Below are 17,951 nucleotides of genomic sequence, written 5' to 3'. Positions count from 1 at the left end.
ATCCATGGAGGAGTACACATCAGAAACAGATTTGTTTCCTCATTCCCCATCACCGCTATGTCATTAAAGAGCACATCTTGTCTTCACTGCCATCCAGAGTATTAGAAATACAATATTTCTTGAATGATTTTATGGTCATTGGTGCTTCAATAATCTTCCAGGGAGCCAAAACGCAACGTGCAATCAGCATGCTTAACTTTTCTTGCCAGGATCAGTTCACAGTTTGGTTCACAAAACCATTGTTCATACTGAACCTGAACAGAAACTGTGAAAGGTTTATTTGTATAATGTTCAGGGATTGCGACACAGAAGTAATTCCTTCAGGAATAATAACAAGATAACTGGCTAGGCTGAAGATTTTCTTTTTTATGTTGTCAGTGAGATGACCACAAAATGCATCAAGACAAAGCATTGATGGTAATTGGGAAAGCCCATTAGACAGAGTTCCTATATGTTTCTGAGCCAGTCAAGGATTAAAGTTTCAGTTATCCATCCCTTCTCTTGATTCTGAACAATGGCATCATCAGGGAGCAGTTCTTCATTTTTAGGGGTCTTGGGGCTAGTTTTCCACTTGAAGATTATGAAAGGGGGAAGTTTGCTAGCATTAGAGTTATGCACTGCTTTTCACACCTGATGTTGTGATGGTAATAACTTCTTTTGTCCCCTTCCCATGAATCATGTAACTACATGGCATATCAAACCAAACTGGTGTGTCATCAGTGTTTCCCATTTTGGCTCACTGAAAAATTCTTCTGTTTCCAAAGTATGATGACATACTGCTGAACTTCTTGAAGTTTTTTCCTCAAAATCCTGTGGAAGCTTCTGGCATACTATTGTACAGCACTGTAGAGATAAGCCCACCCATTTCATAAAGTGATCAGCCCATCCGTGACTAGCTTCCATGCCTCAGTATATTAAGAACTGCAGCCACCTCTTTTGCTTTGTGTCTAATGATGTCACTAGTCACAGGTTGCCCATTCTTCCTCCCTTCACAGGCAAATTCCAAAACTTTTACTTTAATATCAGGATGTCTTCCTTTGTGAGGGCCAGTGAATGTATTTCTAGTTGCAGTATTTGCAAATAATGCCAATTTCTGTTTCTTCCAGAAGTGAATGTTACTCTCAGTAACACTGAACCCTTGTGCTGCTCTTCTGTTACCACATTTTTCAGCATAAAAATTATTTTATGGTTGAAAGTAGTATCATAAAATGTTGTTTTCTACTTGACTTCCATTTCATAACTACTTATTACAAAGACACTACGCAGTAGTAGCCCAACAATTTTGTAATGAAATTGAGAATTACAACAATGCATTGTGACTTGAGGAACAACACCTAACCTTCAGTGATGTTGCCATTGAATGACAGATTTGATTTTGCATTCAACTGTTATGCAGCATCAAATCTTAAATGGATCTCAATCTTGAATAATTCATATGGTGAAAAACTGGTGTGCATTAGATTCATGCAAATATGGTATAACAGGAACATGTTAGAATAATAATAATAATAATAATAATAATAATAATAAGTCAAATGAAACAATTCAGAAATATCCTCAAATGAATGTGAGAAGATGAAGTAAAAATCTGTCAAGAAAAACAACCCTCATGGGAGGAAGGAAGCAAATGCTCAATCATTTTCAGACCAGCACAAATGATTTAATAATTTCACATCAGCAGTTTTTCTGTATTAATAGCAGACTGGCAGATGTGAGTTCAACAAATCAAGTACAATGTTATTTTGCCCAAACTGGTGGTGTTATTGAGTGACAGTTGTGTGGTAATAGCTGGAGGAGGTGCTGGTTGAGGAAAAGGACTTGTTGAGGATTATTGCAGTGGGGACGGACTGTATTGTTTCCTTGAAACCTGAACTGTTTGGTTATTGTAAGACTTTCTGCAAAATCATTGAAAGTTTATCGCAGTAGGCCTACTCTTTTCTTTGCTGAGTGTGTTGAGGATGTAGCAAAAACTCAGAGATTAAATGGATAAAAACACAAAGCTAAAACTTGAAATCTGAAGCCCATCTTTTACAGGAAGAGAGCATAAGGAATTTATATCAACAAAGACTCACATGCAAACTGCAAATGGTTGTAACTAAAGACAATATTAAAGAAGAATGGTCAAGATCAGTGTTGTACATAGCTAAAAAGTACCATATATGGGAAATATAAAGTATCAAACCAGTGTCAAAGCAGTGTATATGCAGTCTAGTGGTTTTTCTGAGAGCAATCAGAAAGTTACAGAATGACCAGTAGTTAGAGATGTGAATTTTTAACCTTGTCTGTGTTGATGACCATTACCAAACATTGTTTCACTAATATGAATGTAATTGTGCAAATAATGATCAGGGTCCAAAAATTAATGGTTCTTTCACCAATACTGCTGCAGTTATATCACATGTAGTCAAATCAGTATAAGAAGATCCCTGACAGCTTACACTGCTGTTGCCAACTTTCAGATGCATAGCACTAAGGACTGTGCATGAAAGCAGTAGTCATGTGTGTAGTTGTGATAACACTGTCCTATTGTGATGGATTTACAAAATTGTATTACATGATTGGTCAAGGAAGGGGCATGAAGCTGCAGCACCCACTCATTGCAAATCTCAGGTGTCAGCTTACAGCAGCTTGACAGTAGTCAGTTTTGTGGACCATAGTGTGGATGAACTTTTGTGACAATGCACTGTAATGCAAAGGAGAATTAGGTTGTTGCAACCTAAGTGGTGAATTTGCTAATAGGTCATGAGAGATGAAGATATGAATGTTGTACTATTCATACTGGCACTAAAAGGCTCAGGGAAGGATATGATCACCACTTTAAATTGAACAATATATTGACTAATGAAACATGAACATTAATTGATACAGCTATGATGTCCTGTGACATTGCAGCTCAGGTAAACTATCTAGGTAAATATTATTTGAGAATAAGTTTTATGTTGATGCATATTTCTCAGTAGGAAGCAAGTGGAAACAAGAGTAGACACAATACTGCTGTCCATGATCATGATCTTCATTACTAAAAATTAAAAACTTAAGAAGCTGCAACTGTGAATGGTTTGAATAGATTTACATTTCATTGATGTAGATCTAATGGGAAAATCACAAGAAAATCAGCATGCACCTCAACTTACTAAAAATACTACTTAATACCTGCTGCTTATTACTTCTGAAATTCCTTGGATTACATAAATATTATAAAACTGGCCATTTTTTAGGATTAGGAGATTTCAATGCAAGACTAAGAAAAGCACCAACAGTATATACAGTAAGCACATTTGGTGAAATAACTTTAAATGTACATCGTAGGACATTGTGAGATTTTGCTACATTTAATCAGATGTTTGGATAGAATGACATAAACAAACATATGGAGTGCAAGAGCTTCAATAATTGACTATGTAACATGTAGGGGAAAAAAACCCTCTCAAATTCGAGATACCCCCCTGTATTTAGAGGTAATGATATAAGTTCTGATCACTTTCTAGTTTCTTCAAAGACTGAAATATGGGCAAGATGGTGGAAATAAACAAATGTAACAAAAACACAAAGCTAAAACTTGAAATCTGAAGCCCATCTTTTACAGGAAGAGAGCATAAGGAATTTATATCAACAAAGACTCACATGTGAACTGCAAATGGTTGTAACTAAAGACAATATTGAAGAAGAATGGTCAAGATCAGTGATGAACATAGCTAAAAAAAGTACCATATATGGGAAATTGAAAGTATCAAACCAGAAAAGTAGTTTGAAAATATGGAATATAAAAACAGCCAACAATATTAGAGCAAAACTAAATGCTTATATGCCTGTTTATAAACACACAGGAACAAAGCCTGGAAAACATATAAACAGAAAAGAAATAAAACAAAAAAAATTGATAAAAAGAAACCATAGTGAACTGTGGGAAAGATTCATTGCCACTGTTGAAAATAAGGTAGAAATGCTGCTGGCTCATATGGAATTAACACTGAATTAACCACATATGGAGGAACCATTTTAGAATTTTGCTTTCTCCAGTTTTTAAAGTATGTGTAGGAAGAACTGTTCCATACCTGAAGTATGGAACACAACTAAAGTTATTTCTATATTTGACTGGGTGTTGTGTGCTGTCCTTAGGTTAGTTAGGTTTAAGTAGTTCTGAGTTCTGGGGGACTGATGACCATAGATGTTAAGTCCCACAGTGCTCAGAGCCATTTGAACCATTTCTATATTTGAAAAAGGCAATGGAAAGAAATGAAGGTGTTTATCAAGGCTGCAGTCTCTCATCCAGTTTATTTAATTTATGTATTGACAACATAGTCCTGAAATTGAAAGATGAAATACAGTTAGGAATAAAAATAGTGTCTAGCATACCACCAGGTACTCTATATTCTCGTGTCCAGATAATTACACAGGAAGCAGAAGGTAATTTACAAAGAGCAGTATACAATTGAGCCAAAATACAGTATACTGCGATTTAACTACATATGCGAATGTTACACAGATAATGGCTTTCTAAGAGAAGAATTCAGGCAGATTGAAAATTATAATGAAAGAGAAAATTTTGGAACAAGTATCCCATTTCAGTTACCTATGATGTGAAACTGCTTTTAACTATGACTAAGGTATTGAGATGCAGGTTACTATATTTCAAGATATATGCATAACAATTGGAAGAACTCTGGCAAGGAAAACAAGAAGGAAACCAGAAATGACATTCTATAGAGTAATGACTGTGCTTACTCTTGAAAATGATTCTGATACATGGACAAAAACAAGTAAAGAAAATTCACGTAGGCACTATAAAGGCAGCAGAGGTGAAGTTCATGAGATATGTAAGGGGCAGTAATAACATGGATAAAATAAGGAATGAAACAATAAGATCAGATCTAAAAATGTTTTCAGTTAATCCTAAGACAGAAGTGAATAGAAGGAAATGGAAGGAGCATGTTAACAGAATGACAGAAAATAGATTACCAAATAAAAGAGAGAGGAATTTTTGCCCGACTAGAAAGAGATAACTAGGAAGGTTTTGTAAGAGATGAATTGATGATAGAGACTGGAAGAGCTGACTGCAACACCTACTCCTGATGATGATGACGAAATTCACTGAAAGAGAAACTTCCTGGCAGGTGTGGAACTGTGTGCCAGACAGGGACTCAAAGCTGAGACCTTTGCCTTTCATGGCCAAGTGCTGTACTGACTGAGCTGCGCAAATACAACTCATGACCCACACTCACAGCAGTACTCCCGGAAACACCTCTCTCCTATCATCCACAGAAGTCTTCTGCATATCTTGTGGACTAACACCCCTCAAAGTAAGGATACTGCAGAGAAATGGGATTGTTTCCAGAAAGGATTTTCTCTCTACAGCAGAATGTGCACTGATCTGAAACATCCCGGCAGATTAAAACTGTATACTGGACAAGGATTCGAACCTAGAGCCTTTGCTTTTCACGAGCAATGCCTGCAGTGAGAGCATATTTTATGCTAAATGTGAGAGAAACATTAAAACTAAGGAATTTATTGTTTTTTGTCATTGTGGTGCAGTAAATTGAGTCTGAGTGAATGTGTCGGCCTCACCAACAGTAAAGATAGCATAGTAAAATGCTCAAAAGGTCAGTTAAAATACAATGGTGAAAACTGTGAAGTGACGTTAGGTGACAAAATCTCAGAAGATGCAAATACAGTCAAACATAATCAAATTTTATATGCTAGGCAAGAAGATGATGCTGATTTGGGTGCATTAGAGAGTAATCTTATCAAAATATTGAAAGAACTTACCATTGAAAACAAACATATGAAAGATGAACCTCGTACTGTGATTGCTTCAAACAGTGGGTTAGAAATGTTGTTGACACAATGTGAAGAAGCATCTCAGTCTTCGAGAAATGTGGAAAGACAATGTGTTAAGGTTAATGAAAATAGTGTGGCATGTATTATGATCGAAACTGGACAGTTAAACATCACAAATCTGTGGCAAAATCCAGATGCCAGACTGGAAGACACCATAGAAGCAGTGCCTACCACCATTACCAATCAAAATAGTAGTAAAAAGTCTGCGAAACTGTCAAGCAGTAATTTTTCAGCGAGAAAAACTCTAATGAAGATCCAAACACTGCTGCAGTGCCAACAAGTTCAGGTGCAAACAAAAAGTGTGTCTGTGAAATAAAATCCCTCATTGTAAACAAACTACGAGGGCAGTTCAATAAGTAATGCAACACATTTTTTTTCTGAAACAGGGGTCGTTTTATTCAGCATTGAAATACACCAGGTTATTCCCCAATCTTTTAGCTACACAACACTATTTTTCAACTTAATCTCCATTCAATGCTACGGCCTTACGCCACCTTGAAATGAGGGCCTGTATGCCTGCACGGTACCATTCCACTGGTCGATGTCGGAGCCAACGTCATACTGCATCAATAACTTCTTCATCATCCGCGTAGTGCCTCCCACGGATTGCGTCCTTCATTGGGCCAAACATATGGAAATCCGACGGTGTGAGATCGGGGCTGTAGGGTGCATGAGGAAGAACAGTCCACTGAAGTTTTGTGAGCTCCTCTCGGGTGCGAAGACTTGTGTGAGGTCTTGCGTTGTCATGAAGAAGGAGAAGTTCGTTCTGATTTTTGTGCCTACGAACACGCTGAAGTCGTTTCTTCAATTTCTGAAGAGTAGCACAATACACTTCAGAGTTGATCGTTTGACCATGGGGAAGGACATCGAACAGAATAACCCCTTCAGCGTCCCGGAAGACTGTAACCATGACTTTACCAGCTGAGGGTATGGCTTTAAACTTTTTCTTGGTAGGGGAGTGGGTGTGGCGCCACTCCATTGATTGCCGTTTTGTTTCAGGTTCGAAGTGATGAAACCATGTTTCATCGCCTGTAACAATCTTTGACAAGAAATTGTCACCCTCAGCCACATGACGAGCAAGCAATTCCGCACAGATGGTTCTCCTTTGCTCTTTATGGTGTTCGGTTAGACAACGAAGGACCCAGCGGGAACAAACCTTTGAATATCCCAACTGGTGAACAATTGTGACAGCACTACCAACAGAGATGTCAAGTTGAGCACTGAGTTGTTTGATGGTGATCCGTCGATCATCTCCAACGAGTGTGTTCGCACGCTCCGCCATTGCAGGAGTCACAGCTGTGCACGGCCGGCCCGCACACGGGAGATCAGACAGTCTTGCTTGACCTTGCGGCGATGATGACACACGCTTTGCCCAACGACTCACCGTGCTTTTGTCCACTGCCAGATCACCGTAGACATTCTGCAAGCGCCTATGAATATCTGAGATGCCCTGGTTTTCCGCCAAAAGAAACTCGATCACTGCCCGTTGTTTGCAACGCACATCCGTTACAGACGCCATTTTAACAGCTCTGTACAGCGCTGCCACCTGTCGGAAGTCAATGAAACTATACGAGACGAAGCGGGAATGTTTGAAAATATTCCACAAGAAATTTCCGGTTTTTTCAACCAAAATTGGCCGAGAAAAAAAATGTGTTGCATTACTTATTGAACTGCCCTCGTAGATATGGGAATTAACAAGTTACTGAATGTAAACTCTACAGAAGGTGAAAATACAGATTGACAGGAAGTGAACGACAAGTGGAGAGGCAGAAGAAATTTGAATACAGTGAAACAAAACAATGAACTGGCCAAAACCACTGCAGACACAGCAAAAGGAAATAAACTGTTGTACAAGATTGTGTCACAAAATGGGAAAGCTGGTGAACAGTATAGAACCACTTTGAAGCCTAAATTACAAATGTTTGGAAATGTCAGTACTAAAAACAGAAGTAAAATCATAATAGATACTCATGACGAAAATGGGATGCTGCATCACAAAAAATAAAAGAGGCTTGTTTCACCTTCACAAATTAAGAGGGGCACCGTAACTGCTACTGTAACTGACTTCATACACAACCACTTTCCAAAGTCACAACAATTTTACAGTTGAAAAATTGGAAATGAAGAGATTAAATAATAGCTTTGAAATTTGTGTTCATTTTGATTTAAAAGATAAAATAATGGACAAAAATATATGGACCAAGAACATTATGATAGATGTTTTTTTATTACAGACACTGCCCAATGCTCCAGTGAGATAAACTTCCAAGACCAAGAATATTCCAATAAAAATGATATGTCATCACTGAAAAAAATGTAAGCTTATTTATAGCTAGTGCACACATGTAGTGCCTTCGGACGAAACTCAATACATTGTCATTGTTTGCTGAGGAAGTGAGACCAGATGTATTATGTATACTTTAACATTGGCTACCCCATACAGAAATAGAATACTATCGGCATATTGAATATCTGGACATGTTGAATGTATGGTGTAGAGAAACTTGTATACATTGGCAGCGTGTCTGTGTATGCAAATGGAAAGCTCGGTGCCAAGAAAATTGATGTAAGAAACTTCACTGTGGACTCTGATCTAGAATTCACTGCTTTGGGGCTGCCAGATGCTTAATTATTGGTTCTGTGTACTGTTACCCAAATGGCAGATTTGAGCACTACATCAACAAACTGGAAAGCTGTCTGTCCAATCTAGTGAGCCTAGGAGCAAAAATTAACTTATGTGGAGACTTCAATACCTTTTTCATGGAAGGCCCTGACAAAGAGAGAGCTTGTGTGAACTTAGTAAGCACCTTATCTACCAAAAAGAGAAGATGTCTGTCTTGATACAGTTGTTACAAACCTGGATAGTTGGTACTACAAAGTAAGTGTTGTTGATTCTATTCTTGCAGATCACAGTGCAATAATCATGAAGCTTTGGACAAACTCAGTACAACAAATTCCCAATTGGAATTCAAATTATGTCTTCAGAAGTAGTGTTATTACAAAGAAAAATTTAGATGTTTTCAAAATAGCAATGTCTTCTATAGACTGACATCAAATGTGTGAAAGAAGTGGCACTAAATGATACATTCAGTTCCACGTTGCCAGATTTGATGAAATTTTTCCACTAAAACCCAAGAGATATCTAATTGTCAAATCAAAATTCACACAGAAAACCGTCAAAGTAAAGAGCTGGTGTACCTCTAGATTAGCTAAAACAAAATGCACCGTGAAACTACTAAATGATAAAGTCAAAGCCACTGATGATATTGGCACCAAGGACAGACTACATTGCAATTATCCACAGGTCAGAAGGCTGTAGAGAAAAGAAGCAGAGAAAGCAAAGAATGAAAGCAATGCCAGATTTATTTAAGAAGCTCACAATCTCTGCAAGGCAGCATGGGATCTGATTAATAAACATAGGCAAAAGACCACCTCTTGCTCAAATTCTTGCAGTCCAGATGAATTTAATGAATATTTTATAAACATAGTAGAAAGCACAATAGGTAAAATTTCTCACTTCAGAATAGACTGAGCAGTTGCTGCAAAATTTGGAAATGACTTGAGCATTGTGATGTGCAAGAGACTGTATCAAAAAGACACAATAAAGACAGTAAAATACCACAAATACACAGGGAGCACTTGACGTTTATGGTATGTCCTGTACTATTTTAAAAACTATAATCTGGGAAATTGCACAACTACTGTCAATAGTAATAAATAAAAGCCTCCATGCTGGAGAATTTCCAGACTTCTTGAAAGTATCATGCACAGAATCAGTTTACAACAAAGGTAATCCACATGAAGTGTCAAGCTGCAGACCTAAATCTGTAACACCAGTGTTAACTGATGGGGTCCATAATGAAACATCAGCTATTAAGTTATTTTGAAGGAAATAACCTCTTTTATGATAGACAGCATGGCTTTCAGAAGGCAAGTCACTACAAAGGCAGTGCTCGACTTAGATACAAACATAAGTCAGGGTTTTCAAAGCAAGGCATCTATAGCACTGGTACCCTGTGACTTTAGTGAGGTGTTTGATTGCATCCTACATAAGACCCTGTTCAGCAAGCTAAATTTATACTGCTACACCAACTCTCAAATCCTACCTAAATAACAGATAGCAGATTGTATCAGTGCAAGGAGCAGAATCAGGTGAAATAAAGTTAAAACATGGTGGGCCAGAGGGATCCATAATAGAGCCCCTGTTGTTCTTAATTTTTGTTAATGGCATACACTCCAGAGGGCATGCCAGTCGAACAATTTAGGGCTAAAATTTCATGTATGTTAAAAGAGCAACCTTTGTACAACATAGAATAGGTCTCTGCTGTTAGAACAGTGTCTACCTGAGTTGCAATTCAATACCAATGAAAACAACAGCAAATCTGCTATTTTACTATGTGATTGTCTTATTACTGTAATGCATATAGTAATCTATTTCTTAAATATATGTTTTATAGTACCCACTTCAGTATCATACTTTAAACTGTATTTTTTTATTAATTTTAATGTTGTAATATTACTGTAAAATTGACACTGTCTACCCATGACTGTTGAATGACAAAAAACTAGTAACTCAGATACAGGTAACTTACCGTCTCAGCTATTCAAGCATACCTCACAGCTTTACTATGTCAGTTTAGGAGGCAGGCGAGAGGCACTTCTGTGAATTTGAATGGTAGAGGACTGGGCTGGAGGAAGTACAGCTGTAAGGGTAGGTTGAATACTGCATGGACTGTATAAAAAAGGGCTTAACCCTCACCAACTTGCACTCACTGTGATATCATCTAATATGCAGTGAAAAACCTGAAATTTGTCAGTGGACAAGATAAAAACTTGCTAATCATAAAGTGGATTTCACCTTACATGTACACCTGAAGGCCATTCTATCCCCAAACAAAATCATTTATCCAAAATGTAAAAACAATGTATTTCTCTGACTCCTAGCCAGTTATACCTACTACTCAATTAGCAGGAAAAAAGGACCCCATAACAAAGATTACTGGTATTATCTGATAGTGGAGCACAACAAACTGCTACCATAAATGCAATACAAAGGTAAGTAGAGCAGCAAAGAGAACATATGCTTAATGAGCATCTATGTCACCCACTAACTGTTCCACACGATTTGTTTTAGTTGCTGTTTACAAGAGGGGGTCTGTATGTTTTTAAAGAGGACCTTTGTTTTAAAGTAGACATTTTGGTTAGTCTAGAAGGAGAGTCTTGTATGTTTTACACTGCAGGAAAAAGAAATGAAACACCCTGAGTCTCTGTGTTCAGTGGTACCAGAATACGATACTGTCTTAGTGTGGGGTTGTAGTGTTAGTGAGTGATTTGTTATGGTCATCAGCCATCAGATGGTGCTCAGAAAACCAGTCTCATCACACTCTGTTTCGACTCTGCAGGCAGTAACTGTGCTTAGTTTAGAGGTGAATACTGTCTGCAACATTCATTCTAGGGTGCAACCATGCCGCACCGATGAGGACATATACCTACTGAACAGCTTCAGTCATTTGAAGAGGGCCACATTGTGGGCGTGCGGGAAGCTGGATGGATATATCAGTGGACTGCTGCATGTGGTGGTGGTGTGTTGCTTCTGTCAACAGTGGTCTGTGAAACATTCCCACACCTGTAGATCAGGTTCTGGACATCTGTGAAGCACAGGCACACATCAATATTGATAAGTTCTGTGACTAGTGGTTGCTGACCAAATAGCATCCAGGGAAAAAATTTGGGCATTGTTACAACTGCTGTGTCATCAGGAACCATTGGGAGCCAACTGTTTGCAGCAGGATTACAATCACATATGCCTCTGGCCAGGCTACCGCTGACACCATAACACCACTAAACATAGCTACTCTGGTGTTGTAAAAGAGTTGACTGGAGAGTGAAATGACACACTGTTGTCTTCAGTCATGAGGGTAGGTTCTGTTGCGAGTGATGGACGTGAGTAATCATTATGCAAGTGATGGACATACAGATGTATGGTGTAGACCTGGTGAGCTGCTTATTCCAGAGTGAACTCACTCACCCACGACATGCACGACCATCCAGGCTTCATGGTGGAGGGTGGGGTGGGGTGGGGTGGGGATGGGGGGAGGGGAGTAGGTATCAGTTTCAGCTCGAGGTCACATCTGGTGTTTCTGCAAGTTAGAACCAGTGCTTACTGTGTTGCACAGGCTGTTATCCCCCATCCTATGGCCATTTTTCGACTGGAAGGTGATGTGCTTTTTCAGCAAGACAATGCCCTTCCACATATGGCTGCTGCAAGGCAACATGCAGAAGTGCATTTAGAGGGGGTGTAGTAATCTTACAGCAGAAGTCTTCGTTGTTCTAGAAGAGGAGCCTAGTTTATGTTAGGAGAGGTGTCTTTTTTGCATCAGTATAGAAGCATTGATCTGAAAAAGCAGACTTGTTTGTTATAGACAAAGAAGAGGAGTCCAATTTGTTCTAGAGAAGGAGTAATTTTTGTTGAAGAAGAGGAGAAATGTTTATTTCAGAGGAGAAGGCTTGTACACTTTTAGAAGATGACTATTTTTTTATTTTTTGCTATAAAAGAGGAATCATTGATGCTTCATAAGAGGAGTTTTTTTTGCTTTGGAAGAGTACATTATTTCATTCAACGAGGTACCATAGTCATTATATTATGTTGAAGAGCAGTGTTACACGTTATCTCTTAACAAGGCGCCAAATTAGGCATTTTTGGAGAGAGACGGGGTGGGGCTAGAAGTGGAGATGGGATTGCCCCCTTCAATCCCTCCCACTCCTCTCCAAAAAAAGGTAAGAGCATTGCCCAAGTGAGGCACAGTTCTGGGTTCACGTCAAGGTCTGACTCACGGTTTAAGTTTTGACTTTTATTTTGTAAGAAATTGTGTCTGCCTTCATAGCTGAGAGGTTAGTGAATCTGGCCTCTGACAGCCCTCCGAAGCACTGGGTATGTTGTATAGGTGCCCAAGGGAAACGATCGACTTACAAAGTAAAAATGGAAGCAAATGAACACTTGCGGAACTTGACAGTGGATTAATAGAATGAAAAAGTCGATAGAGCACTTTCCCTCCAAGGACAAATGTCCTAGGTTCGAGTCCTGGCCCAGCACACAGGTTTACTCTACCACACTCTCTTTTCTACCAGGGAGTTTCAAAATTAGTGCACACTCTGCTGCAGAGTGGAAATTTATTGTGGCACTTGAAAGAATTCCTGCTATAAAAGCAAAGCTTTTAAACTGTGTATGTGTAGCTGAAAACTGATTCAAAAAACTGCAAGATGCTTCACAGTGTAACTGTTTCATATGAATATTCAGAGTACACAGCATTTTTTACTTTTCTCAAGAAATTTCAAGAGAGTATAAATCCCATTTCTGTAGAAAAACACTATCAGTTGCCATGTATGATATTTTTACAGGGTGTCTGGAAACCTGTCAGCGTGTTTTTGTTGAGCAAGTTGGATTTGGGGCAGACCTAAGTTGAATCTCATGGCACCATAAATGAAAGTGTTTTCAGGGAAGGCAGATCACAGATTTTCATTCCTAATGTATGCGGTTTAGGGTACAACATTCCACAAACATAAAAAAAGTTGCCAAAGACATCTAACCTTTATGATAAGAAATAATCAGAAGAGTTGATACTTTTGAAATGTCAGGGCTGAAGGATAAATAGATTTCCGTAGTATAGTTTCAAATGCATCCAAACAACTACTGAAGCTTCAACGGTATGTTGTATAAGTGCCAAGGGAAACGATCGACTTACAAAGCAAAAATGGAAGCAAATGAACACTTGTGGAACTCGACAGTGGATTAATAGAATGAATCTCATGCACAAATGACGGGGGAATAAATGAGTGATCTACCACCCACCTACGCCCCCCCCCCCCCACACACACAGAGTCACACAAATAATTTTCTTCAATGAATCCCATGGCAATGTTTTCGGAGTCACTGTCTGATAATAATATGATATTATTTCAGTTTTCTTGAGTTTAAGTCCTGACAGAATACCCAAATGGAAAGAAAACTTTGATTGAAATCTTTGAGGCTGTATTGAGAAATAGGGAAAGCAGTTCGATATAGCACTTTAAATTACCCAGATTGCAACTGAAACGAATAATGAGTGAAAATTTGTGTGAATAGAAAAAATGTGATTATTTGTGACACCTACCTGAAGATTCGTCAGTCCAACTATATTGTCTGTGATATACTTCAACCATTGAGATAGGATGGCAGCATCATCGCAATGTATAATACCAGTGCTGACGCCATTCAGTCCTCGTACTTCGAAGGAGTTAGGCCGTAGTTTGTCCGTACCAAATATGTAACGAGTAACGTACGCCATCATTAGAGGAACTGTAAAGGCAACAGTGGAACACAATTAAGAGCAATACATGCGCAAAGAATGCAGACAAAGAAATGCTCCAATTTAAGGTTTATTTTGGTCACTTCGATTGTTTACCGGTCTACAAAGTAAATTAAAAAAATTTTCAGTGACATATTGTGTTAGTTTTAGAATGTAATGATTGTATACCTCAGATATGAATTTGTTTAAGCATCATCTTCTGGTCCTAAGTGCTGGTATTAGCTCACTATCGTACACACAATAGTCTACTTATCAACGACCATTGTTTGCAAACCACTAGGAGGTGCATGGCATATGCTACTTTACACTGACCACATCTTAGGGTATGAAGAAGCTGTTTCATTCGCGGATGGAACGCGGCAGAGAAAATTGCTCTAAAGGCTTCTGTGCGCTGTAGTATATTGTATCTTTTCTGCGCAATCCCAACGTGAGCTATAAGTAGGGAGATACAATATTTACCTCCAGTCCTCGCTTAATACTGTTTCTTGATACTTTATAAGTAGGCTTTCGTGAAATAGTTGACGGATATTTTCGAATGTCTACCAGTGCAAGTTTTGCAGCGTTTCCGTAGAGCTTGTCATTTGTTGCTTTCAGCACATTTTTCCTCCTCCTTTTTACCTATTCAAGCGCACTGAACCGCTCTTAAACTAGAACTACCATAAAGGTTTTGTACCGCACACGTGACGCTCTTTAACCCCTCGCTGTCGGCAGGACATACGACATTTTTCTTCAGACCTTAAGTCTGCTTGATTAAGATTGTGTTTTTGAAGCTTTTACTTTAAACACCCTATACAAACCTGCTTCAAAAAATCCCTAGAAGTTCTTTCAGAAATGGCTACCATGTCGAACAATAACTAACAGGAATGTCACATTCCAGAATGTAAGAGTAAAACTCGACGCATTTCACAACAAAGGCTAGTATGGGCCCAACCACCACCTGGTGAAATTTCGTATCTGTCTGTGTGTGTGTGTTTGTCTCTAAGGGAAAGGGGGTGCGAAGTATTTTTAATATTTTGGAAGACGAATGGCGACTTGTAAGAGACATAAAAACCTCCAATTCCCACCCTGTTAAAAACCTGCATAATATCGACTTTTAAATCATTTCCTTGAAAGATAAACACCTGATTACACTATACTTTTTCCTTTCTTTGAGAGCTAGGGAGGGGGGGGGGGCGGTTCTCCCTTGCCCCCCGTGTCCGGGCGTCATTGTTTGTTTTCATGATATATTGTATCCAAGACAAAATTTGAATTTTTTCCACGTATAAAGCCGTCGATGAGTATCTTCTTATTGATTATTGCCCTAGACATTACCGTAATTTAGTTTCCAAAATTAATACTTTGAGGTCAACATTTTAACAAATCTTATTGCGTTTACACACCCCGTCGTAGCTATGCTGGATAACTCAAAGGCCATAACAATAATATACACTGTTTTCCACGAAGGAAAAGTCATTAAAACAGGGATAATTCAAGAAAATACATAGGCAGTACGTTGTTATTATACAAAAAGACAATCACAAGCTAATGAGTAGCAGTGCAATCCACTGTACTTAGCACACACTTGAATTTCTGAGGGTAGAATGGCAGCTTGAGCTATGTACTAGGAGGAAAACAGCAAGGATAACGAGATAGTCAAATGAAGTCATTGTGGATGAACTGCAAAGGAAATGGCAGCTTGAGCTATGTACTAGGAGGAAAACAGCAAAGATAACGAGATAGTCAAATGAAGTCATTGTGGATGAACTGCAAAGGAAATGGCAGCTTGAGCTATGTACTAGGAGGAAAACAGCAAAGATAACGAGATAGTCAAATGAAGTCATTGTGGATGAACTGCAAAGGAAATGGCAGCTTGAGCTATGTACTAGGAGGAAAACAGCAAAGATAACGAGATAGTCAAATGAAGTCATTGTGGATGAACTGCAAAGGAATTTCATTTAAAAAATTAGACACTGATGAAACTCGATTTTTGTACTGCGGCAAAGATTTCTGATCTCGTATTTTTCATTCATAAAGTTTAACTACGAGTAGCTGAAGCCTATAATGTCTGCCGATATTTGCTGTTATGCTCAAATAGGACGCCCTGCCATCCTGACTACGACCAGCCGTTACTACATGCCGTGGAAGGTCCCGGCACTGAATGCTGAAAATGTCATGAAGATAGAGTATACAGTACACCATGGACCTTGTCGAGATATGTTGGCTTGCGCGCCCAGTGATACAGATAGCCGTACTGTAGGTTCAATGAAAACAGAAAAGTATCTCTGAAGAGGCCAGATTAACCTATGACTCCTGCAGATGGGCAACAGCCTATTCGTCTACTAAGAACGGCTGAAAGCAAAGGCAAACTGCAGCCTTTATTTTCCCCGAGGACATGCGTCACTACCATATTGTTAAATTAATAATGATGGCGTCCTATTGGATAAAATATTCCAGAGGTAAATTAGTCCTCATTCGGATCTCCAGGTGGGGACTACTCAAGAGGATGTCTCCATGAGGAGAAACGAAATTGACTTTCTACAGGTGGGAGCATGTAATGTTGGATCCCTTATTCAGGCAGGTTAGAGAATTTGAAATGTGAAATGGAAAAGTTGAAGTTAGGTATAATGGGAATGAGAGAAGTGTGGTGACAGGAATAACAGGACATCTGGTATGGTGAATACAGAGTTATAAATACAAAATCAGTTAGAGGTATTGCAGAAATAAGTTTAATAATGAATAAGAAAATAGAAATGTGGGTGAGCTACTATGAACAGTACAGTGCAATATCTTCGCCAGTACTGACAAGTAGCCAACAGCTACCGTAGTAACACAAGTCTGTATGCCGACTACCTCTGCAGACGTGCAGATGAAGAGAGAGAGAAAAAATGTATGATAAGATGAAATAAATAATTCAGATAGTTAAAGGAGACAAAAAATTAGTTGTGATGCAGGACTGGAATTCGATAGTAGGAAAGGAAAGAGCAGTAGAATATACATTAGTAGAAATGAATGAAAAAGGAAGCCACCATTTAGAATATTTCACAAAGCGTAATTTAATCATCGCTATCACTGAGAAAACAATGAGTAATCGATTGAATAACCGACGAATGGGTAACATAGTATGAGTCTGAGCATATACGACGGAAGTTTGAATGGGATAAGGAAGCTAAAAAATCTTAAAAGAGAAACGTAAAGCGTCAGTTTAAATTTTATGAGCATCAGCGAAGTGAATGAAAGAAGACAAGAATCTCTGGTCAGACTGATATGGGGTATACTAACAGCATCAGAAATATGTACCACGGAAGTAGATTCTTTATGAATAGGAAGGTAGGACAGAGAGTGAGTTACTGCGAACAGTTCAGTGACAAAGTTTTTCTCATCAAAATCGACAAGAAATCAACACCAACAAGAATAATTCAGGTATATACGCCAATATCAGATGCAGAAGATGAAAAGACAGAGAAAATAGGCTATATAAGGATGTTGAATAGATAATTCAATACGTAAAAGAAAATAACACTCCAATAAAAATGGCTCTAAGCACTGTGGGACTTAACATCTGAGGTCATCAATCCCCTAGACTTAGAACTTCTTAAACCTAACAAACCTAAGGACATCACACACATCCATGTGTGAGGCAGGATACGAACCTGCGACCGTAGCAGCAGCACGGTTTCGGACTGAAGCACCTAGAACCGCTTGGCCACAGCGGCGGCCAATAATCCAATAACTGTGGGGACTGGAAAGTAGTAGCAGGGAAAGCAATAGGAGACAGACTTACGGGGGTAT

At 38.7% G+C, this 17,951-nt stretch overlaps 1 protein-coding gene across 3 annotated transcripts in view; it reads right to left on the bottom strand.

The window, feature by feature from the left end:
- Window positions 1-17,951, bottom strand: part of LOC126256943 (gamma-1-syntrophin) — an 804,587-nt gene that overhangs the window by 81,111 nt on the left and 705,525 nt on the right. For all 3 annotated transcript variants that reach the window (XR_007546465.1, XM_049955524.1, XM_049955522.1), the window contains exon 6: window positions 13,989-14,173. Coding sequence is in view for 2 of the 3 variants with exons in the window: in XM_049955524.1 (XP_049811481.1) it covers window positions 13,989-14,173 (185 nt within the window). In the remaining variant the exon portion in view is untranslated. The remainder of the gene's footprint in view (window positions 1-13,988; window positions 14,174-17,951) is intronic.

This window comes from Schistocerca nitens, chromosome 1 (assembly GCF_023898315.1).
Source record: "Schistocerca nitens isolate TAMUIC-IGC-003100 chromosome 1, iqSchNite1.1, whole genome shotgun sequence".
In the NCBI taxonomy this organism is placed as follows: Eukaryota; Metazoa; Arthropoda; class Insecta; order Orthoptera; family Acrididae; genus Schistocerca; species Schistocerca nitens.
This window is presented reverse-complemented; position numbering and strand designations above follow the sequence as displayed.